Consider the following 24,038-nt stretch of genomic DNA (forward strand, 5'->3'; position numbering starts at 1 on the left):
CTTGGTTTTTCACTGGGTTGGAACCATGCAAGCCCTACTTGCCCGCAGATTAGCTTCGAGGAGCCTATGGAATTACCTGAATTATCCCCAACCCAGTCCAATTTCTCCTAACTTGCGTCTCCTAACTCGTAAGCTCAACTTCATCAGTCTTGACCTGATCTGGCTCGTCTCAAACCAAGCAACGCTAATCCTCCCATGCAAAGAGAACTTCGGATACGTTACGGACTCTGAACCTGGTGAAAATTGAATACAGAAAATTCTAAAGACCCTCCGTCATATCACAACTCGACTTTGTTTGACGTACAAGTCAGTGTCTGCGGCCCCAATTGATACCATGTACCTTGTGTGTTTCACCAATCCCTGTTTGTCTACATTGGACGAGCGAAATGAGCGGTGAATGAATCAGTGATTGGTAGCGTTACTCATTAAATAACTAATAATTACAAATTAAACATAAGAGATCCGGCCAAAGTCGTATCAAACCACCCCTCCAGTGAGGGCCATTTAAGATCCAAGTTGAAAGCGATGAGCGGCTCAAACTTGAACCAATAAGGCGGTCCATGACACCAGGTAGGTGACCCAAGTTTTATTTCTTATGAGGTTTGCTCGAAGACTTTGAGGAGATCAGGGGCACAAGGGCGTGCTAGATTTGCCAAAGCAGTGCTGCTGCTGCTGCAATAATGGCACGAAAATTCTATAAAACAGAGGTGTGGTCCTGCGGAGCTTTAGATATTTACCCTTCCCTTTAGATCGGAATCCTAGGGCTCGAAGACTGAATAGCTTCTCGCGCGTTCATGCAATGTCGCCACCAGCCACCGGTGCAACACCTATTAATGTTATTTATAACAAAAGATATGCACAAAGCTCCCTGTCTTTTTCTTTATTAGAAGCATCAGCAATGGCTGACTCGCTGACTGCCTTTCCTCTCTTTTTCGTAAGGATTCCATATGTAAAGAATATTTTTAGAACTTGCCCTCTAGGAATATATCGTAACCGGATAACCGGCACTAACAGGTCAAATGCGTGACTCCTCCGGGTGACGATATCGGTAGCGACAGATTAGGCCCCCGGCCGCGGGCCCCAAGGTCTTCCACCCCACCACGCTCCCTTCCCCCTTCTCCCTTCTACTTTTCCCCCCACGTCTCCTTATTATAAGTCATAATCTCGCCCCCTTCTCTCAATGGATTCTTCCTCTCATTCCCCACTCCTTGTTCGATCCTTCTAATCTTTGCCCAGTCCCCAGCAATGGCTCTCCATCCCATTATTAATTTTTCCCCTGCTCCTCCATCTCTCCTCTCCTCCCCCATGCCGCCCTCCGGTCCCAGCCCCGGCCCCGCGGCCCCGCGCCGAGCCGCCCCTTCCCCCGGTTTCCGCCTCCGTCCCGGACCCTGATCGGATCCCATATCAACACGAACCCATCATGGCCGAATCCAGCCGGACCGAGCAGATCATCACCCAATTCTATCTCAAGGCCCTCCACGCCGTCCTCGGCTCCCGGATCCCCCACCTCCACGGCGACCCCTCTTCCTCCGCCGCCGGCCTCCGCGCCCGCAAGCGCGACCGCTGGTTCAACCTCGCCCTTGGTGACCTGCCCCCCGCCCTCGACCATCCCCACCACAGCGTCATGGACCCCATGATTATCGACGTCATCCTCACCCACCGCGCCGCCCCCGCCGCCGCTGTCGAGGTCGTCATCGAGCGCTGGACCGCCCAGTGCGAGTCCCCGCCGCCTTCTTGGAACCACACCTCTGACAGCTCCTCCTGTTTTCTCTATCGAAGGACCTACAAGAAATCGATCCTCCTCCTCCGATCCCTGTATTCCTTCCTCCGCCTCCTCCCCGCCTACCGTGTTTTCCGAATGCTCTGCTCCTCCAACCAGTCCTATAATTACGATCTCAGCTATAGAGTGTCGTCCTTCGCGGAGCCGTTCTCGAGGGTGGAAGAGAGGGAATTGAAGCTGCACAGCTTCACCCCGGTGGAGACTCAGTTCGGCCAACTCGTCGTGTCGGTCCAGTACCGCCCGACCCTCTCGGACTTCAATCTCGAGGTCTCGTCCCTGCTGCCGCCGATGATCATAACTGATTACGTCGGTAGCCCGGCTGCGGATCCCATGAGAGCCTTCCCTTCTTCGCCCTATGAAGGTGGAGCCCAGCCGATCTCATTCCCAATGAGAGGCCATCGGACGTCGGCCAATCCTTCGGCCCACCGCCCGCATAGCTGGACGAGCGCGCCGTTGGCGCACCATCCTATGAGCTCGTCTCCTATTCCGGCTTCGGATGCAACGTTTTCGCCTCCTGATGTGTATGGGAATCGGATCTCGAGCCAGCGGCCGGCGACTCATAGGAAGGGTAGTTTTAGCTTTGATGAGTTTAAGCTCTCCCCGCCCTTCTCACTGTCGCCGACTCCGTCACCGCCGGCACATGGCAGCAGTTATCTGCAGTCTCGTCTGCGCTCTGAAACTTTGCCGGTGAGCATACCACAGCCGCTTACCGGGAAGAGTCAGGTGCATCGCAGTCCTAATCTTTCGGATCCACCTCGAAGCTTCTTGCCGCCGCCATCTCCGAGGAGCACGAGGACGGATCTTTCGTCTCAGAATTCACCTTTGGAGAGTAGATCTTTTAGAAAATCGGAAGGGTTAAGGATTGGAGATATCTACTCAAACTTGCAATTGTTTACAGCTCAGAAGGTTTTTATGGTCTTCTTTCTCTCTCTCTCTCTCTCTCTCTCTCACACACACACACACACACACAAACACACATCGTACATGACGTCTTGGTCATATTCAATATCTACTTGGTTGCTTAGTGCGGTTAAATGAAGGTTCGCTAGTGTTTTGAATCTACTCATGGAACGTTGGAAAGTGAAAGCTTAACCCCTGGAAACGCTGATGAACTTAATCTTTGATTTCTTAATTACTGAAGATGCTGAATCCATAATGGAGATGTTTGGTCAAATTTAGTATAAAGGGATCATTGCGAGGATGAAATATGGTGTGGTGTTGCACCTACGCTTGCTTGCTTCCATTCATCTACGAGCAAGGATCTATTACTCTTACAAAATACATGATGAATTACATAACATGCATTTTTCTGCTGGTGAAGATGAAGTTGTTTTAAGTTTCATCACTTAGTCTCACCTGACTCTAAAGAAAGGAAGTGCAAGCTTGTTCATATATAGAAAGAAGTTATAAATTAGATAAAGAGAAATGATACTTTTCTTTGTTTCTTTGGTGATAAAATAATTGATGGCGGATCCTGGCTGCCAAGTAGGCAGCCCATGATAATGTGCATTCTATACTAAAAAGCTGGTACCATGAGTGAGCCTTCCAAATTTACCTCCACATCTGAGTGAACCACAATGAGCACCAAGGAATTAAGTGCAAATCAATGACCTTTTCTATAAGATGCTTCTTAATAATACAGCTTTTCTTGTTCTAGTCTAGAGAGATGATTCTTGGAGGATGCGTATTGCAACTGCATTGTCTACAACTTACCTGAAGTAAAGATTTCCAAAATGATGGTAGGTTGACAAGTGCAGTGAACTAGCCTTTTCTAATATATTTTTAAGGTTACTTTATAAAGCGGATACCATCAAAACCAAAATCCACTATCAGGAAGGCTACTGAGAATGGTTAGTAATGCTTCAAATACATTTACAAGTTTGATGGTGTTTACATAAGCAACCTTCTTTGAAATTTATGGTATATTTTACTTGATGCAATTAATTTATTGTGAAGGTTGTGCAACTCATAGAAGTAAGATGGGAAGTGATGCCAATTCAAGAGAATGCCATTCATGCCGGATCACTTTTTTGGCAGGGTCTTCAATTTCAACTCAAGAAATAAATGCAAACTTGATCGAGCCTAAAATATAGTAGAATGGTGGCTTTGAAGTTACTACTAGAAGTATGATGCTTTTATAACTTTGGCACCTATTGATGTCTCATAGCTTGCATTAATGATTGCATGAAGCTGGAGACATCTGGTTGTGGATGCCAATAAGCAAAAGAGCTTCAAGCTCTAAAGCAAAAATGATGAATTCTAATATTTAATATTTTTTATTTTCTCACTTTTTATGTTCATTTTTAATTTCAAACATAATCCTTCCACCTTGACATTGATATGATTAGCTGTAGGAGCAGTGCTCTATATCCTTCTTAGTAAGAATATGTAATTCTATATGCAATTAGAACATGAGACTTGTTTTACAATTTTAAAATTTAAGGCATTACTTGGTTCAAAGAAATCTATAGTATATGTTGATCATCATTCAGGGGAATATCTTTATTTGAAAAATATTGTATATGCGAAGTGATGATGTATCTGCAATAGTTTCTAATGATGATCTTTTACTGATATTGCATTGGTGAGGCTGTAAATGAATTATGTTGGTTTTATCTTTTTTACACACTCTTATTCAGCTGTCATTGTTTTTTTTTTTTTTGTGCCTTCGTGAAAGCTATTGTCTAGATTCTGTTTGCTGGAATTTGGTGTTATGCTAAAAGTAATTTTTAAGCTCTATGTAGTAGATTATGAACATGCTTTAAGCAAAACAAAACTGCAAGTTCTTGTAGAAGAAAGTTACCTTTTGATTGAACTTGAAAGTTCTTGCTGGAATTATGTTGAGAGCTTCCAATGAAGGTGGTAGAAAAACCTTCCTTGAAGATGTAGCCTAGATTCTTTCCATCTCAACTAGCATCGTTGATTAACCCTGACCAGGCTATTTGGCAGAACTATTTTCTTTTGCTGCAGTTTAATATGAAGACTGATGGATATTTGATGTTCTAGGATGGCTATAGTTGTTTAATATGGGTTAAACCATAATTTCTGGGCCAATTTCTACTCTTGCAAACGTGAATCACAGAGATATTCATGCACCACTGAGATAATATCATAGCCAAAAAAATTTCAAGGACTTTTCCCTTTTTCAGGAGATTCCCAAGAATACTTTATCCATAAATGAATGAGTCCCTGAAACATAACCAGGATTATTGGAATTGCAGAATAGGTCCCTGATGAATTAAAGATAAATTTATTTCTAGGTGCAGAATATGACATACGGAGGACGAGAAAGACTTTTAGATTCAATGGTCAAAATCCCACATAGTCTAGAAAATGGTATCTTGATACCCATTAGGCATTATGGTAAGGTCATTTCAAGATCTGCAACTGTTATATTGTTATTCTTGATCAAAGCTTTGGGGTTAGTTTTAAAATCTTTTTTTTTTGTTGCAAGGTATATTGGTTTTGGTAAGTCATATGTTTGGGTCAGTAGTGCTGAGAGTAAAGTTATAGTTCTAACAAATTGTCTTTAGTTTTTTTTGTTGTTGTAGCTTCGAAATTCGTGTATTACCAAGATAATGCTGTAGGCAGATATGTCGGACCACCATTGAAGATGATGAGAAATGGTTTAATTTGGTATTATCCATTCTCGAGACTTTAAATATTTGTTCTCCTGCATTAACACCCTTGCCTCCTCCCCCTACATTTGTTCTTTTTGTTATCTGTTCATCTGCTTGGCATTTCGTGCTGCTCAAAACTAGATGAACCAAGAACAAGGGACTGGTAGTTAAACAACCATGTCTCTCGGAATTTGGTGACCTGTAGGTTGCCTAGTAGTTTTCAGACATCCCCATACCTGGGGTCCAACAGGATGATGGTTCAGCAAAGTAAAACTTGACAACCTTCTCGTGAGAATTTGATATTAGGGAGCGAGTGCTCTTTTTCTATATGGCGGGTAATTCTCTCTGATGATTTTTCCACTTGAAGAAACTGATTACTGTTTTTTTTTCTCTGTCATTTGCCTTCATAACTTTACGATAGAAAACATGTTAACTTCAATTTCTCTGTTTTTGGTTCCATAGTATGTTTTGTAAAATTTCATATACTTTCTATTAATGTGGTTGGACCTTGCTTCTTTGTGTGAAAAAATATATCCAGAGCCTTAAGGATGGTAGGGATGATTCTGGAAGGTTCTCCAGTGTGTTGTCTTCTGGTGGTTCACCTAGGCTTGGGTTTTCAAGAAGCTCAAGCAGATTGTCGATCCAGGATGATCTTGATGATGGTGACTTCTCTTGTCCTTTTGCTGTGGACGATGTTGACACATCAGATTCTCAGACTAGGTACTTCTCCATTCTTCATTCTGGGTTATTATGGTGATTTTCTATGATTCAGGTGGTTGATCCGTGAGTAATTATTTAATTTTTTGGGTAACTTGAATAATTTGATCTACTATCTTATGCTTTTCTAAATGGATCCCAATATCAAGCTGCTATCTGAGTATATTCAATTTTCTGCTGCACGATTGCTTTGCGAGTTGGTTATGAAGTCTTGGTTCTCCCTCAATACATACTAGACAAGATACCTCAGTCAAAGCAAATATTTGAAGTTTTGAACCCTTTTCTTTTTGGAGTAAGCACACCTGGAGAAATTGTTAAAAATCTGAAATGCTGTGTAGAGTTGTTCATGATGGTTGATATTGGAAAATATCAGCTTTACAGGGGTTAAATATCAAAAGGCTCATCTCAGAAGTTGTTTGACTGATTCAGAAAGCTAAGAAAGGCTTTGGTTTTAGATGGCGAAACTAATGATAGAACTAACACCAGATGTTTAATCTTCACGATGAATGTTGAGCACTTCAATTAACTAATGTCAAATCACTAATTTTAAGGTTAAATTTGAACTTTCCTTATTCTTTTTCACGGTGAATTAGAGGTTATGATTTCACTGTCAAATTTACGAAGATAAATGAATGTAGTCTGGATGAAGCTTAATGTAGATATACTATATGCTCATTTCATTTGGAGTGTGGAGTTTATGTGAACCCTTAGGGGAGGTTAGGCTGCTTGATTGGTGCTGAAACGTTGCAACAATTTCTGTTGATACACTAAATTAACCTATGCTATATGTTATATGAAGTTGGTTGACATAACTTGCTAACACCACTGAGATTCCATATTGAAGACTTGTCCCTTTATGTTGATCTCTCAACATGTGAAGAAGCTGGCATGGGGAAATTCTCGCTATCTTCACTGGGTTCTAGAACATGTTTGATAAGTCAGATGATTGTTTTTGAGTCATATTGAAGGCGGGTGGTTTGGACTATAAAATCTTCTAGTCAGCATTACAATCTTATTGACATAATTAAAAATTGATTTTTGTATCAAGTTAAGCAAATTTTATAATATATAGTTTAGTGCATAAAATCTCATTCATTTAAAAAAATAAAGTAATTTAAGCATCGTAATTAATTATTACAACCATAATTGCTGCAACTAAGACGTAATCCTATATAATTTTATAAGTAACAAAACTGAATTTAAAGTCTTAATAAAAAAACAAGAAAGGTGAAGGAGGTTTTCTCTCTGGATGGCATTTCCAGCACCTAAAGTAGCAGTATGGTTTCTATTGTGCCTGAAAAGGGTCTTTGTAAAACAGAGGATGGATTGATAAAGGTATAGGGGTGAGATGTGGATTGATGCAGATCACTTGGGCCATAAAGCATGATGGATGGCTTATATGGATTTAAAATCCAATGGTCTTAAAAAGACCGCTCGAGATCTGATCCGAAAGTTTCTATGTACTGTGAGATTTCTTTTAATTTTTCCCCTAGGGGGAGATGGGAAAGAATTCTACTTGAAGAATTTTAAGATATACCCCTTTTAGCAACCATGAAATGGAGATTCAGTAGAGAGATAGAGGGATCTGGTGATGAAGAGAAAATTTCCAAAATAAGTAAAGAGAAGAGTGCATGTGAGAGTTTTTTAAGGAGTGATGGTGTGTCGTAGTGAAAAAGAAAGATTTAAGGAGAAAAGAAGCAGAGGATAGAAAGGAAAGATTTTGCAGAGAGAGCCCTCTTAAGCTGGGACAATTAGGAGAAACTTTAGGAATGTTGGGGCGTGGAGGAACGCATAAGGTGAGGAAACTGGGGGTTGTGATCTAGGAAGCAACATGTCTCCTCAACAAAAAAACTTGGAGCTAGCCAAGGGGGCTGGCTGAGAGGGTAATTGGGTGACCCAGCTTTTCAGGAGGTAAAACCACCTAAAACTTTTTATGAGATCCTCCCTGGATTTTCTTCATTTCCATCTAAAACATGTACAATTTAAGGCTGCATGCTGGCATTTACATTTATGTAGCCACATGGATGAGCTTGTATTTGCTGTATGTTACTTATCACTTTGTAATACAAATGTTACAGATGTTATACCAACTCATTGAATTTGGTGAGAATGGATCTATTTTATGAATAATGTTCATTTATTTACAGCATATATCTACCAGATGAATACATCATAGCTAAACATATTGTGGTTTTGTATTGAATTCTGATGTAATGAGTTCAATTAAGAGCTCCATATTAAGGCTGAAATGAAGCTTGAGTTTGAAATGTGGTACAAAAGACAAGAATGCTGTTTTTTTGTTGGGAAATTGGTAAACATATCGAAGGTGTACCATGAAGATATGCATTGGTGCTAAATGCTTAAATGGTTTTTTGGTGTTTGTTTCAAATGGTTGAGTAAATCAAAGCAATTTTCAAGTTGAATTCTGCAAGTTGCATTGTTTAAATTTAAGTTTAAGTATGTTTAGGATGGATTCACAATTTTATGCTTTTTTGGATGTGACTGTCGTCGTAAACTGTCAGAATAATTTTTTTGTGTTTAGAAGCCTTGGAACACTTTGCATGGGAGCAGTTTTTAGATGTTATCTAGTTAGCCTTGGGATTTTATGTTGATGATCATTTAAATATAGAGATATTAATTGCTTATAGATTCTATCTAAAAATGGGTATGCTTAGGATGAATTTAAAATATTATCCAAACATTTTTTTTGAGGATCTGTGCAAGTGTGTGCTCAATCCCACCTCTATTGTTGGCTTGGAAGATCTTCGGTATTTAAGTAAGTGAAGGACCACAAAACATAACTTTGGTTATCCTGTTTGGGTGAGCTCCTGAGTCGTCACTAATGGCATTAGAGTAGACCTGCCCCATGGCCTCTGTGGACTAGGCAATACTATCACATGGGTCTTTTTAGTGCCAACCAAGAGTCGATTGTGGTGTTTGTGATTTTGATTTTATCCTTTCTTCAATAAGGATGTAAGTGCTTAAACAGGGAGTGTGTGAGAGCCCGTGCAGGTGTGTCTAATCTCATATTGTTTGTTTGATAGGAAGATTTTGGGTAGCAAAGCCAATTCCATCAGAATACAACTTTTGGCTAGTCTTTTTGGTTGAGGTCCTGGGTCATTACATTTTTGGTTTGTAACTATTGCTAACAATATAATGCCATATCTTGTCTGATCCATAACCCAATGATGCTTTACATGGGTTTAAGGTAACTCCATAGTTTGACTATTACCGACCTGTTAAGGTAAAGGTTCAAGACCGAGCACATGGTGGTGGTAGTGGTTTGTGGTACATCGGTCATTATCTTGTAAATTCCTACCTTTCAAACTACCTATCTTGTAAATACGGTCCTCGTGATCTCTATTGCCAATACAAATAAAGGTCATTGATTTGAGGAACATGCAGTTAGTCCAGATCCTTTTTTTTTTTTTGGTGAACATGAGTCCAGTTTTTTTGCCATGCATCTTTTGCACCACAGAGAGTGGTGCATGCTCGGATTGCTGCTACGTAGCCCATCTCAGAAATGGAGGGCTGTTGCTTGTCTCAGAAATGAAGATCGTTTTGTTGGGATGCCAAACAATTCTGGGTAGTTACCAAACACATGGGATAAAGAAATTGTGCGAGAGTAAGATAAAGAAATTGTGCGAGAGCCTTCCATTTCCAAAATGGCCCATGTGGCAGCGATCTCAGTATGCACTGCTCTCTCTGTTGTAAAAGATGCACCACAAAGGTTCCCGGCAAGGTCCGCCGTACCGGTACGGTACCGGTCCGGTCCGGTACGTACCGGCCGGTACCGCGAGCCAAAAACCACAGCGCCTCGCGCTGTGGTTCATTAAAAAAAAAAAAATCGTACCGATGCGAACCGGCCGGTACGGAGCCCGTACCGGCCAGTTCGCACAAGAAAACCGGAGATACCGGTTTTCTTGTGGTTCCGGTACCGGTTTAGGACCGGACCGGTACGTACCGGCCCGTACCGGCCGGTACGGCATTCCATGGTTCCCGGGTTGCATGCAGTTGTTGATGAGGATGGGTTTAGTAGAAAGATTCATGGGGAAAGACTAGTGCTGCAGATTGTGCCTCGAAGAGAAATATGAAATGAAAGTGGGGGAATTAAAAGTGTCGCTGTCGGTTGGTTTTTGAAGCAAATCTATATTTTGTTCATGTTTAATGAAAACCTGATTGCATGAAGTTTTGTCAAAGATTATATATTGTTTTGATGGCAAAAGTATTCAAGATAATGTAATTCTCATGCTCTTTCGTATTGTTCTGTGGTTCATGACATTTGAAGGGTTTGTGCTTTTGAAATTATGTGGGTGGGTGGTTGGGCCAATAATTGTTATCATGTGTACACCAATGGTTTACAGATGAGGAGTAATTTGAAGTTATTTGTTATATGTTTTGCCAGCAGGAGCCTTGATAGAAAGGAAGCTCCAGAATCTGCTCAGGCATCATCCCATAAATCACAAGATGCAGCTGTTGGCATTCTTGTTCATATGTTGAAGAGAGCACCTCCATTGCGTGAAGATCACAGCTATTCTTCCCAATCTTCAAGGTCTGAGTTAAACGGAGAGACTAGCACTTCCAGTCTTTTCATGTCTCGGAAGACATCTGATGCAATGGAGGAGCTTCAAAGCTATAAAGAAATAAAGGAGATTCTGCTTTCTCGGAGCGGAACTCGGTTACTGGAATCGGTAAAACACAGAAACGAGTAGCATATTCTGTGGGCGGAGCCTTCTCACAAACTGGGTGATACTTCCAGTAGGACATAGCCATGTATATAAGCCCAACTCACTGACGCTTGTTGCCATCCTAACAGAGTACAAGATGTCATCGCATTGCAGTGGAGAAAGTTCCTTTAGGAATTCATTACATTATGATCCTTGTTTGCTCGTGCAGGTGCATGCCCATGATTAGAAATTATCATTTGTATATAGGTGCCATCATAACCAATGATGCACCCTTTGCTTAGTTGATTCTGAGGCTTGGTGCTACGGAATTATGTGGGATAGATTTGTATTACTGAACTAAATTGAGGATGTTGATCGGATTGGTGTTTCTCCAGTAAGCTGAATATCATTACTATCTTCCTATATATATATTTTTTTTGTGTGTGCGTGTGTGATCACTGAATGCCTACATGTTGCTTGTAGACTTGTAGTGGGTGGCCTTGTAAGAAAGGTTGTCAACAAGCCTTGACGCTGAGCTTTGGCTGACCCATTGCTGTATGGTGGCAAGTGTAATCAAGGCTATCTGATGATGGCCTTGATCTGTTGGGGAGGATGGTTTGGGCTATCTAAACCATGTGTTCTGCCATGCTTAGGCTCCTCCTTTAGTTTCCAACTTGAGTTCAAATTTCTGACTAGTTCTGCTCAGTTGGGTTTGCATTATAACCACATCCATAAGCTGTATGTTTGATAAGCTATGTTCTTGAGATGTTAGAATATTGAAGTAATTATAAGATAAATATTTATGTACTTTCTATAAAGATTTGGATCATAGTCGAGTTACATGTGCAGAAGACTTGCAATAATGTAATTATTCGATTTTCACGATAGAGGACTCTAGTGGTTATTCTATATACAATAATAACTATTTCAGTACCCCTCTTTCCTTGTGACAACTCTAAATGATTGCTCTTCCAAATAACTATTTCTCTCTCTCTCTCTCTCTCTTGCATGGCTTACAACGATGACATATGCCATCTTTTGATTTGCTTTTGAAAATTAGGGACAAAAGAGTGATATGCTATGCGCAAACCTCCTTTCGACGCAATCGAACAATAGTATCTTGATGATCTCCTCCCCACAGGAGGATTTACTGCATCTTTCTTATTATATCTTACGTTTTGTTATTTCTACTTACTATATTACGTTTTAGATCATAAATTTTTACATTTGTCAACATCTAGATTTGTACATGGACAAACACAAATGCACATCCAGACAAATACATACAAAATTTACTAAGACAACAAGGATGAAGCAAGCTACTTCTGGGATATAAGAACATTGGAGCACGTACATTTTGCCTTCTGCTTTAACCTATGTAGATTGCTCCTTTCTATTTGCTCTTGGTCTGTAAAATAAAGCTTCCCCAAAATAAAGATTTCAAACACATGCTACTTGGAAGTGAAAGTGTTTAAAACCTTTTAATCGAAACCTCATCGATGACAGTTTAGGAGAAGCCATTTCTATATATTGAGACTTCCAGCTGACTTGGTGGATGTAATTACTTATTAAGATTCCCTAGGACTAATCAATCCACCAGCCTAATAGACACCCAGATTAAGAAATGCATAATGCCAGAGAAGCCATGACTTCCCAGTGGTAAGAGACCACCACCTACTTTCCTTAGAATACTTGACATATGATGGTCCATGGAGGCATTCGTTAGTCAGGCATTCGATCTTCTTCTGGACTCTGTCAAGCTGTTTTATTTTCCGCTAAAGACCATGTCGACCAAGCAGCAAAATAGAAGATATTAAACCATCTAATTTAGAGCTATAGCTTGCACCCAGGAATACAGATATAATTTAGCCTTTTATTTGATGAGATGATAACTTGTGCTGGACAAATCTGGATCAATCAAATTCAGCATGACGCAGACCGTTGTTATGATGCTTCACCCGTTCTTAAAGCTTGGCCTGCCAAGATAGGATACATGTCAGAATTCATAGCCAATATGTAGTCCAAATACACTAAACAATGGGAATCTTCACCACTGGCTTTACTAGATGACTTATTATGAGCTTAGGCTGTTGTCATGGTTACCGTTGGAAACTCTATGAGATGCGTCTATCCTGTTTGTTTTTTGTTTTCTTTATTTTATTTTTTTTTTAATCTTCGCCCACTATGAATACATCCAATTAATAGAACCAGAAATAGGATGAGATGCTGTCTATGCTGCTTGTTTGGCATTTGTAGTTGGCAGAAAGAGTTTTTTCCCCTGCTGAAGTGCAAAGCAATCTACGTCCATCTACTTGACGTCCCTGATTTGAATTGGTGCATTTTTCAGTGTGCCATTAATGATCTGCCGCATGAGATAGCTATCATTAATTTCTTTTTTTTTTGTGGGAGGGGGTGTGTGGGGGTGTTGGAAATTTTAAGCTGTTTGCTACAAATATTAGTATGTGGATGGGCTTCATGTCTCCTTGGAAGAACTAATTAACGCAAATATTAGTATATGGTTCGGATTCTTGTTTTCTTGGGTTGGCTCTGCTAATTAACAAGAATACAAGTTTCCATTAAACACAAATATTGTCTGTTCTACCTTTAGAGCCACCATAGTCATTCACCGCAGATAAGCACTGTAGATGTAGTCTTGCCTTGCGGTAGATGCCCCAATTCAGTCTTTCACCACCTATTCTAACACATACTCGTTGCTTGATTTCAGTAATAACTAATGTTGATGAGGAGAGGTTTTGGATTAGAACATGGATTGAAGGTCGCATTCCACCATATTTCTCAAAGAAGAAGAAGAAGAAATTAAAGGAAGAATCATGGCTATAACCCACGTTTATGGTTTTACAGAATTTATAAGATGTCATTTTTCATTGCCAAATTATTGTGAGAAGAACTAGAGAAGCCTAATAATACCATACAACTTTTTTTGCAAAACATTAGATTTGTAACTCACTATTTCAGATACAATTTTATTACAAATCTAAGAAGAAGAAGAAATTACGAACTAGAGAAACCTAATAACTATACAAATTTTGCAAAACATTGGATTTGTAACTCACGGTTTCAGAAAAGAAAGTCAAGCCATTAAATCTAGACGCAGGCCTGCAGTATCATCAACAAAGATATCCCTACGACTAAGAACTGTTATATTAATCTTTCAATGGACATGGTTGGACATACCAATGTCCTAGCTTTTCCTAAGCAAGGCGTTTCCTTTACTCATTTCCTGGGTATCTATTATCATAAAAAAAAATAGCAACAATTTGCACATAGAACTTATAATGCCAAGACAATCTAGGAGTAAAAAATTTGGCAATAAAACCAAACCACCTATTCAGTTTGTGTAATTTTAGGGGTCATGTAACAACCTGTATCAATTCATAGTATTTTTTTTTTTTGTTAACGTGATCCTAGATCGATTAGTATTATTTTTCTTTGTTAGCATGATCTTATTAGAGTGATTTTAGGCATCATATAATGACTTATATTAACAAGTATTATTTTTTTATTAGTATTATCCTATATTATTTTCGTTGTATAAAGTTTGTACACTAGTATATATAACCCCTGAGATGTATCGAATGTGATGGAATAGAAAAATAAAATTATATTTTTTCTCTCCTTTTCTTTTGTTTTTCTCTTCTTCTGTAAATATTTTAATATAGTATCAGAGCCACCGATTACCTAATTTGCTGCCGCTATGTCTTTTGCCTTTGCTATAGCTGTCGTTGCCATGTCTAGAAACTTTGAAGACCTCCATTACTGATCTATCGATATTTATTCTCGGGTGAATCAACACCCGAAGATCCTCTATTTTTTGGTGGATCCACAGATCCTCTGTTTTTTCGTAGATCCTCTATTTACAAATGAATCAACATTCGAAGATTTCATATTTCTTAGTTGATCTTCATATCCTTTATTTTCGGTAGATTAACATATGAAAATCTTTTATTTTCTAATGGATCTGCAGGTCCTCTCCACCACTTTTCTCCTCAGCTTCAGATCTTCGATTCTCTCCATATTCTTTAGATCTTCATATCCTCTATTTTCGATAGATTAACATCCGAAAATCCTTTATTCTCTAATGAATCCACAGCTCCTCTCCACCACTTTTCTTCCCAGCTTCATATCTTCGATCATTTCTCCTCACCATCGCTCGGCCCCTTTCTCTCTATCTCTAATTATATTTGCTGCTATATCAGCTCATAGTCTATCACGATAGCTTCTGAGCTACTACTTCAGCTCTTGATTTAGTACGTTAGTTTTTCGGTATATTCGTGGTCAAGTTTTCAAACTTAAGTTAGCACTTATAGTACCATCTTGAGTTTAAGGAAGAATATTAGCGTAATTTTAGAGATCATATAATAACCTGTATATTTTCATTTGTTAGCATGATCCTGTATCGGTCAATATTATTTTTCTTTATTAACATGATCTTGTTAGAGTGATTCTAGGGATCACATAACAATTTGTATCAACTAGTATTTTTTTTCTTTATTAGCATGATCCTATATCAACCTATATTTTTTTTTTGTATGGAGTCTGTACATAAGTATATATAACCCTTAAGATATACCGAATGTGATGGAATAGAGAAATAAAATTATTTTTTTTTTTTGTCTTTTGTTTTTCTTTTCTTATGTAAATATTTTAACATATCCCATATAATGACGGAGCAAAAACATGGTTTGGCACTTAGTCCGAGTACCCCCAAGGGATACTACAAGCAGAACTGGAAAGGGAAATGCTTTTAGAATACCCATTTCAATCGACATGTTGACAACCCTAGATGGAGACCAAGGAAATAAAAACTTAAGCTACAGTGAAATAAAAATTTAAGCCACGGTGCGCTAGCTGCGCCCAATAGATTGCACTATAGCAAACATAGAACTCAAAAGAGTAGCTAGAAGCAAGTGAGCACGTCCAGCACATGCATGATCTCTCATGGAGGCTTGGATCTAGAAAAACAATTTCAATTTTTTTTTAAATGTCGATTCATTTTAGCTAGAAGGAAGAGAGAGAGAGAGAGAGAGAGAGAGAGAGAGAGAGAAGAGTTCTACACCTATAACCAACTAAAACGGCCAAAAATATATATTCTCTCTCTCTCACACACACAAAAAAGGAAAGAAATTGAAACAAAAATCCTATCCGGATTGACATAAATATTAATTTGAATTGAAGTACAGTTTCCTTTCCATCTTCTACGGTTACAATATTGTGAATATTAAAGAGATCTACGATATTGAAAATTTTGGTTTCATATTTTCAATTGCCTAACCATAAAATTTCTCTATATCTAATCATCTTTTAGATGTATTTTTAATTGGCATCTTTGTTCATCGCTCTCTTTCATCAATTCATTTGTTTTCCCATAGTACAGGTATTTGTTTCTCAATTCAGAAAAGTTATATCGCACTTACCTCCTACTTAAAGAATGATAAGTAAAGCGCTCGAATGTTTTTTCAAATCTAATCCTAGTTATATTGTATTTGAGCAATTAGGCTTTGAGTTTACTTTTTGTTAAAAAAAAAAAAGAAAGGAGAACAATGATCATGAAACACAATCACTAGATTCCTCACACACTTGCCTATTTCTTGCAATATTATATGTATTCACTTCACTACTTTATGAGAGAAGATAAGGGAGGCCATAACTTTTGCCTCCATTGTCTATTTGATATGGGTCCTAAATACTGATTACAAACTCGCACAATTTCCACTAGTCTTCACATTATCCATGGTGATGCAAATGTAGAACCATCCAGAACATGCCTCTGGATATCAATTTAAAAAAGTTTGCATAATAAAGAGTACGACTCATCAATGCCATTTGTATAATATACCTGCAATTAACGCTTAATAAATAGCATATCTTCATCCGACTTCATTTGGGAATAATCTTTTCCGAGAAACAGGAGAAAGTCAAAAGCGACCCCACGTGGAATCGATTTTGCCAAGTGTGATCGAATGAGATCCATTCTGAGATACGTTTCCCACAGAGAATAAAACTAAAAGCAGGTCTCTTTAAAGCAAAATGATGCTGATGATGCGTTGGCTACTCTTTCGCGCGGTGGCCACACGCCATATTCTTTTTGTTTTTTAAAGTGCTCCGATTTAATAGATCCTTTCCGAATCTCTTACCCGTTCACACCAGCAAAGAAGGCCACACTACGGGATCTAATACCATCTGTTTCTTGACCTCTTCAGTTCTTCCATTCCCATGGAGATAACTAGCCGTAGAAACCGCGGTCCCTTAAATAAAAATTATGGTTTCCTGATATATATATATAGCCTAGGCGTGTGGCTTCCACACACCATCCCCTCCTCTCTGTCAAGGTTTGCAGTCATGGCATTTTGTCTTAGCTCCCACATCCATGCAGCCCCCTCCACGCTTCCTCCTAATCCGAAGGAAGATGCCGAAACCCAGATCACCGCAGCATCCCAACTCCATGACCCTGAATCGACCCAAGCTGTTCCCGTAGACTACGCGGCCCGAGCCCAGTGGCTCCGGGCTGCCGTCCTCGGTGCCAACGACGGCCTCGTGTCGGTAGCCTCTCTGATGATCGGTGTAGGGGCCGTGAACCAGACTGCCAAGGCGATGCTCGTATCAGGCCTGGCCGGCCTCGTTGCGGGTGCTTGCAGCATGGCCATCGGCGAGTTCGTCTCGGTTTATGCTCAATATGACATCGAGGTGGCCCGGATGGAGCGAGAGAGCCTCGAGAGCGGCGGGATCGAAGCCGGCAGGGAGAAGGAGAGCTTGCCGGACCCTCTAATGGCTGCCGGGGCCTCGGCGTTGGCGTTTGGGATGGGGGCCGTGTTGCCTTTGTTGGCAGGAGCGTTTGTAAGGTCATGGGGTGTAAGAGTTGGGTTGGTGTGCGCTGTGAGTAGCCTGGGGTTGGCGGGGTTTGGTGCGGCCGGGGCCGTCCTCGGTGGAGCCAATGTTTCCAAGTCTGCGCTTAGGGTGCTGCTTGGGGGATGGTTGGCTATGTTGGTCACCTATGGAGTTCTTAGGCTCTTTGGGCTTGTTTTCAAGATGCATGTCTCCTCAATTTAGGTGGCCTTTTGCTCAAGGAATTAATTAGATTCCTATGTTTGGCGAAGGTTATATTCTCAGATTTGATTCTCCTAGAAGTGGAGGGGGAAAGCTGTGCTTGAATGTTGGCATCTTTTGTTACCCGGGTTCTTAGGCTGTTTGGGCTTGCTTTCAAGATGCAAGTTTCCTCAGCTTAGGCTGTCTTTTGCTTGGCTCAAGGAATTTAGAGTCCCATGTTTGGCAAGGTCATGTTCTTGGGTTTGATTCTCCAAGGACTGTACGAGGAATATTGTATTTGATTGTTAGCATCTTTTGATAACTTTTCTTAGATACACCGTGGCCCTAATTGTGCTCTTGGGGGTTTATTCTGTTCTGCATTGTTACTTTTTCCTTTTTTTTATTTTTAGTATAATTAACCGGGGTTTCTTATGAATGCATAATTGAGCCAACAATCTTCATTTGATTGGGTCTTCCTATAACTTACATACTTTTAAATATATATGCCGTCTCACCTCGAGCAGTGCCCACCAACCTACCAATCTACATACATATATAAATACATATATAGAGAGAGATGGCCGGTCAAGTAGAGCTAGAGGAGATAAATTGGATGAATTGGGTCCAGTAAAGCAACAAAAATTAATTTTTTGTAAGCATACAAATCAAACAAATAAAAATATAAGAAGAAATCCTAATACTTCATATAATATTAAACAAATAAGAGCCAATAATATAAAATATAACAAACCAAATTTTTAACAATTATAGAGATATAACAAATAAAAATATTGTTATTTAAAAAATCAAATATCTCTTAAATTAAGAAAAAGCGATCAACTAACAAATGAACAACTAAGAATCATGGCATGTAATTTTTTTTGTATTCAATTTTTCTCACAAATGAAGCATCTAGAGCAAGCAAAGAGTCAGAGAGATTTGTGAAGAGTTATATATATCTGTATCAGGTTCAGAGCAAGTTTTATTATTATCCACATTTGTCTCAGATCCACTATAGGTCAGGTAAAACCTACTTCATTAGGATTAGGTTGGTCGGGTACCTGATAGAATAAAGTAAATTGCCATCCCTAGATATAAATACGTGTATATATATATATGTGTGTGTGTGTGTGTGTGTTTCTCATAAAGCATAAAAAAGGATGAAGAACTTGAGGCCTAAAAATCTTTGATCTCATAAGCCACATATTATTTTCCAATTCCATATTAAAATTTAGTTTGTGGTGGTTATCTCTCTAATTATCAACAAATTATACATGTCTTTCTCTCTCAGGGCAAAAACTTGAAACCAATACGAAATAAGGTTACACAACCCTTATCTTTATCTAAAAGTAGCTCGGTCTTAATCTTGATACTATATTAATCTAAAGGCAACGTGATCTTGATCTTATCGACATAAATAGTCGGCAATTAGAAATTATGTACATTGTGTGTGCTCCAAAAATTGATCCCAAACTTTTTCTCAAAAACAATAAATGCCGAACTAATCAAGGTATGAAATAAATGTGCACATAGGCTTAAACTTTTTTAAACAATCAAGATAATAGGGAACTAATTAATCAAAAATATCTTAGTTTAAGATGCATGCACTCCACAATGCACCAATGCACTATAGTGGATATTTAACAGCACGAATGTTGATGCAAAATGTGAGTACCCATTACTGCATGCACCTTCGTGATTTTTTTGACTGATAATAATAAGGCAGATATCCTTACCAGAACACTACTAAAAGTAGCATTATGGCGAAAATGAAAATGCCAGAGACGTTGGATAACTATAGGATCTAGAGCAGTTTTAACTATATGCCAGATATCCTTCTAAGGGACTTCCATCTATCGACCGTTATAAGTTAAAATGGCTGTTATTTGTGCATTTGAGTGGAGCCAATGTGTCCAATTAGTCTGCATTGATGCTGCTTGGTGGACTTGTGCTCGCTTTCAAGATGGAAGTTTCCTCAGCTTAGTTTGCGTCTTGGTAGGCCAACTGAAGGAATTTTAGATCCTTGGAATGGTTATATTCATGGGTTTGAGTCTCTCCTACAAGGATAGGAGGAATGCTGTAACGGGATGTTAGCATCTTTAATTGAGGACATGTTCGGTTTTGAAGTGGCAGCAACTGCGTTCATGGATGTATTCCAATATTGCGTTGATCTCGTACCTTTTATCTCTCAAGAGGCAACTTGTTGGGAGTCTACCGCTGAAAGCATCGTGCATTTGTCCCCGCTTAGAGATTGGGCTTTTCTAAAAAGAAAATAAGGGGAAAAAACAAGCACAAACAAGGCATAAAACTCATCAGAAGAAGCAAAATGTGTTACCCCCAAGTACTAGTTTAGATGGCATCTCCACTTGCCACTTGGAATATAATAGAGGTCGGGGATTCAGTCCAGAGAGAAGTCAGCCCTCATTTTGGGCCCCTTTAACACGTGCTGGTTCCACAAGCACATCCTCAGTCTGCCCAGGAGCCTAGATGGGATGTGACTGGGTTGCCTTTGCACCACTCTCATCCCAATAAGAACATGATGCTTTATTTAAAACCTTGATTCGAACACGATACCTTCTCTAACCCGAGAAATGGCAAGCACTAGGTTGCAGGCCTACTTGTTCCCCCAAAACTAAAAGTGGAGTGCAATCCAGGGGAGCCCGCTTGGAGTTCCGACCGTGGCCCAATTGAGGGAGAAGTAGCTTCAGCCCATGAGGAGCCGAAGCCACTTTAACGAAGTGGGCACCCTCTCAACCCACTTGCGGCCCACTAACCGCGGGCCGTGTACTTAAAGTGAAAACATTGAGACTACAGATGTCACCAATTCAAACTACATACCGATACATATCTAATTTTTCTAAACATTACATAATACATATAATTTACATAAAGGTGGGAGCTAGAGTCGCTTGGAAAAACTTCAAAACAAAAACAACAAACAAGCGTGAGCATTCCTCACCCAGCCAACCTGCTATTACCAAATATATCAGAGACACAAACCAGGGAAGCCAGAATTGATCCTCCAATCCAGACACTATATTTCCTCTCAGGAGGGGCCACCACCTTGATCTTCATATTGCTCGGTGCAAGCGCAGGCTCATACGGTCAGCAATGCCGGGGAACATAATTGAGCCACCACTAAGCACAATGCTCCCGTATAAATCTCTCCTGATATCGACATCGCACTTCATGATAGAGTTGTAGGTAGTCTCATGATGGATTCCAGCGGCCTCCATGCCGATGAGGGAAGGCTGGAAGAGCACCTTAGGTAGTTCATAACTCTTCTCGATCGATGAGCAGCTTTTAGCAGTCTCAAGCTCCTGCTTATAATCGAGGGCCACATATGCGAGCTTTTCATTCATGTCACAGTACAATTTCCCGTTCAGAAGTACTGGTTGTGAATGAATGCCTGTAAATCGTTTAAATTAAGAGATTCGTAGATTTAAATTAAAACTTATAGTGTAAGGATTTGTTTTTGTTAGATTTTTCTTGTTTGTTGCAATAATATTTGGTAATTAGACCTGTAAATCTAAAATGCCTTGAAAATTTTTCAAAACAATTTTTTGAAAATCGTAGGCTACATTCCAAGCATGAAATGATACTTTATGTACATGGCATGCTTTTGGTTGGGGCTATCTCGAACCCTCTTTTTTTTTTTTTTTGCTAGGAAAAAAAAAATGTAATTAGTCAAGTGTTAAACACTGATTCGCCTGTTATCATTATCGCCCGTGTTAATGCAATCATAGCTTGGGGACGGACCCACCTCATATTCCCCTGGCTCGTTGAACCTGGACGCACCCTATGTCCCTCTACTTGAAACGGATCCCATCCATACGTACCGAAGAAGGCGAACCGGATTCTCTAACTTGTCGTAAATATCCGGGCGGGACGGCGGGCGGGCGGCGGGCGGAGGATGGAAGCGGCGGGGAATCCGACGAGGATGGTTGGGATGTCAGGGGTAGCGTTCGGGATGGGGCCAGGGGAGCTGGCGGAGGTGGAGGAGCTCCGGCGGAGGTACTCGGAGCTGAAGCTGGTGGCGGCGGAGGCGCGGGCGAGGGAGGAGGAGGCGCGGCGGGAGCTGGAGCGGACGCGGGAGAGGCTGCGGGTGATGGAGGAGGCGGAGGAGCGGCTGAGCGCGGAGCTCGGGGAGTTGGAGGCGGAGGCGGCGGCGCAGGCTCGGGCCTACCACCTCCGCATCAAGGCCCTCTCCGACCAGCTCGCCATCGCCCACGACATCCTCACCTCCACCGGCTTCCACCACAGCCTCGTCGCCCTCAACAGACCAAATTAAGAACTTAAATTAGCTACTATAAGTAATAGGAAAGGAGCTTGTGCTTGAAGTCAACTCCTCCGTCTCTCTCTCTCTCTGGATGTGTTCTCTTTGTTGCTGTTTTTGTTCTACTTTTCTTGGATTGTGCACATGCAGCAGAAGCTCTCAGTGAGGGCGAATGCTTAGAAGTGATCCAGTTATTGGTGTTTGTAATCTTTGTACATGCATGCAATTTAGTTCTCTTGATATAAATTAAGTTGTAAGTTTTTATTTTCTTTTTTTTATCCATTCCTTTTTTTTATAAATGGACTAATAACTAACAAATACATTCATAAAAATTTAAAAATAATACCCAAAAATTAAATTAAAAAATTACTATAGAGTCCCACAAAAAATAATCCAAATATAATTAGCCACGTAAGCCCTTATCTAATCAACTGCACTATCAGTTTTTTTATTAATATAGAATTTGAAGCTTGAGTAAAAGCAAACTGCACATTATTCACCAACAGTCTTGTAGAAAGAGATCGATGTAGTTGCGATAGAGAATCTTAGATGGGATCGATCTTTTGTTTTCAATTATACTTTATTAATTTTTTTCAAAAAGTAATGAAATAGAGTGGTTGGTCTTCTTCCTAGCTTTTTGTTTCATTTTTTCTGCATTCATATTTTGCATGCTAGAAATGTCGCTTTAGTTGGCGAAATAATTAATGGTCACTATATAAAAATATGTCCATACGAAAAGAAAATTGTTTGTTTATGGTGTTTAGGTTCAAGTGAACGACAAATGTGCAGCCATGAGTTGAGATGTACACATGCAACGTCAAGGATACAGGTTGTCTTTGCTGGTCAGTAACAACAACAACAAAAAAAAATTCTTAGTTTAATTTCAATGCATGCATTCATATGGTCATCAGCATGCGTTTCAAATTGAAATAAAACAAAAATGGCTCAAAGAAAAATAGTAGCATTATAAAACGTTGAATTATTATAGACCAGAATATTTTATAAAAGAAGTAAAGAACTCCTGACGATCTCACTGATACGTAAACACCAATTAGGCACTTGTCCATTATGGATGATGTGACTTACCAACCTGAAGAGCGACATTTTTTCCACAGCAACAGTGAATATGTGTGCGTCACCCTCCACTCGCACTTCAATTATCGGAGTGATTCTTATTAAAAAAAAATCCGTGGATGATTGAACGTGACAGCGATTTTGAGGTGACGCTGCAGTGGAATTTTATAGTATAATGCTACTGTATAAATATACAACGATCCCTTGGTGCTTCGTATCCGCTTCCTTTGATGCTTTCACCTCTTTCTTTATTCTTTCGCTTTTGGTGACATAAAGATCATGACTTAGCACTAGGCACCTGCACGTTAAGGGAATATTATACCCTTTTTCTGATAAATGAAATTAAAGAATGACTCTCCTCTTGATTCAAAATCTTCGTGGAGCTTAGGGAGAGGATTTGCTAACTCGTTTTCTTCTGAGAAACAATTTGCTAAGTTGCTTCTTGTTATATCATCACTATCTTGTACTTGGGTGAAATCAAGGTAACGTATATCTGTCTCATTTAGCAATTAGGTGTCAAAAAAAAAAAGAAAAAAAAAAGAAGCGACCATACCAACCATTAGCCATCATCCAATCCTATCCTCTCGCGAAGTATATATAGAAACCAAGCCAACTAGTTACCTAATTAGATTAGCAAAACATAAACCAGATAATGGTGATGCTTTTGATGAAAAGAGAGAGGAAATCAGTTATTTAATTCATAACAGACAAATGCACAGGCACCAATCGTAAGACTTCAACTAGCTACCAGCATGAAAGCCATAATTAAACCGTCTGCCGATGGTCATATTTGGTTGGTTTAGTGGTCCGTCTCTTCTTCTTCTTCTTTTCCTGGCGGATGGCCCCGTCGCCTCTACCGA

At 39.9% G+C, this 24,038-nt stretch overlaps 2 protein-coding genes and 2 pseudogenes across 3 annotated transcripts; 3 read left to right on the forward strand and 1 right to left on the reverse strand.

The window, feature by feature from the left end:
* The first annotated feature begins 1,092 nt into the window (after positions 1-1,092).
* LOC103712185 (autophagy-related protein 13a-like) lies at positions 1,093-11,209 on the forward strand. Of its 2 annotated transcripts, none has more exons than XM_088723767.1 (3): positions 1,093-2,686; positions 5,939-6,120; positions 10,523-11,209. In XM_088723767.1, exons 1-3 carry the CDS (start codon positions 1,421-1,423, stop codon positions 10,827-10,829), a joined length of 1,755 nt encoding a protein of 584 aa, XP_088579893.1. In that variant the 5' UTR covers positions 1,093-1,420; the 3' UTR covers positions 10,830-11,209. The 2 variants fall into 2 exon arrangements, with proteins under 2 accessions (XP_088579893.1, XP_088579894.1); XM_088723768.1 differs by having other exon boundaries at positions 1,141-2,686; positions 10,526-11,209.
* A 5,714-nt stretch (positions 11,210-16,923) lies between these two features.
* Positions 16,924-17,995, forward strand: LOC148703227 (vacuolar iron transporter homolog 2 pseudogene; annotated as a pseudogene).
* A 2,904-nt stretch (positions 17,996-20,899) lies between these two features.
* Positions 20,900-21,190, reverse strand: LOC148703228 (actin pseudogene; annotated as a pseudogene).
* A 515-nt stretch (positions 21,191-21,705) lies between these two features.
* On the forward strand, positions 21,706-22,227 carry LOC148703229 (protein RESPONSE TO LOW SULFUR 4-like). Its single transcript, XM_088723770.2, has one exon. It carries the CDS (start codon positions 21,742-21,744, stop codon positions 22,117-22,119), a length of 378 nt encoding a protein of 125 aa, XP_088579896.2. The 5' UTR covers positions 21,706-21,741; the 3' UTR covers positions 22,120-22,227.
* The last annotated feature ends 1,811 nt before the right edge of the window (positions 22,228-24,038 follow it).

Source organism: Phoenix dactylifera, chromosome 6 (assembly GCF_051530095.1).
Source record: "Phoenix dactylifera cultivar Ajwa chromosome 6, Ajwa_hap1_PhDact_Kaust_v1.1, whole genome shotgun sequence".
Classification (NCBI taxonomy): Eukaryota; Viridiplantae; Streptophyta; class Magnoliopsida; order Arecales; family Arecaceae; genus Phoenix; species Phoenix dactylifera.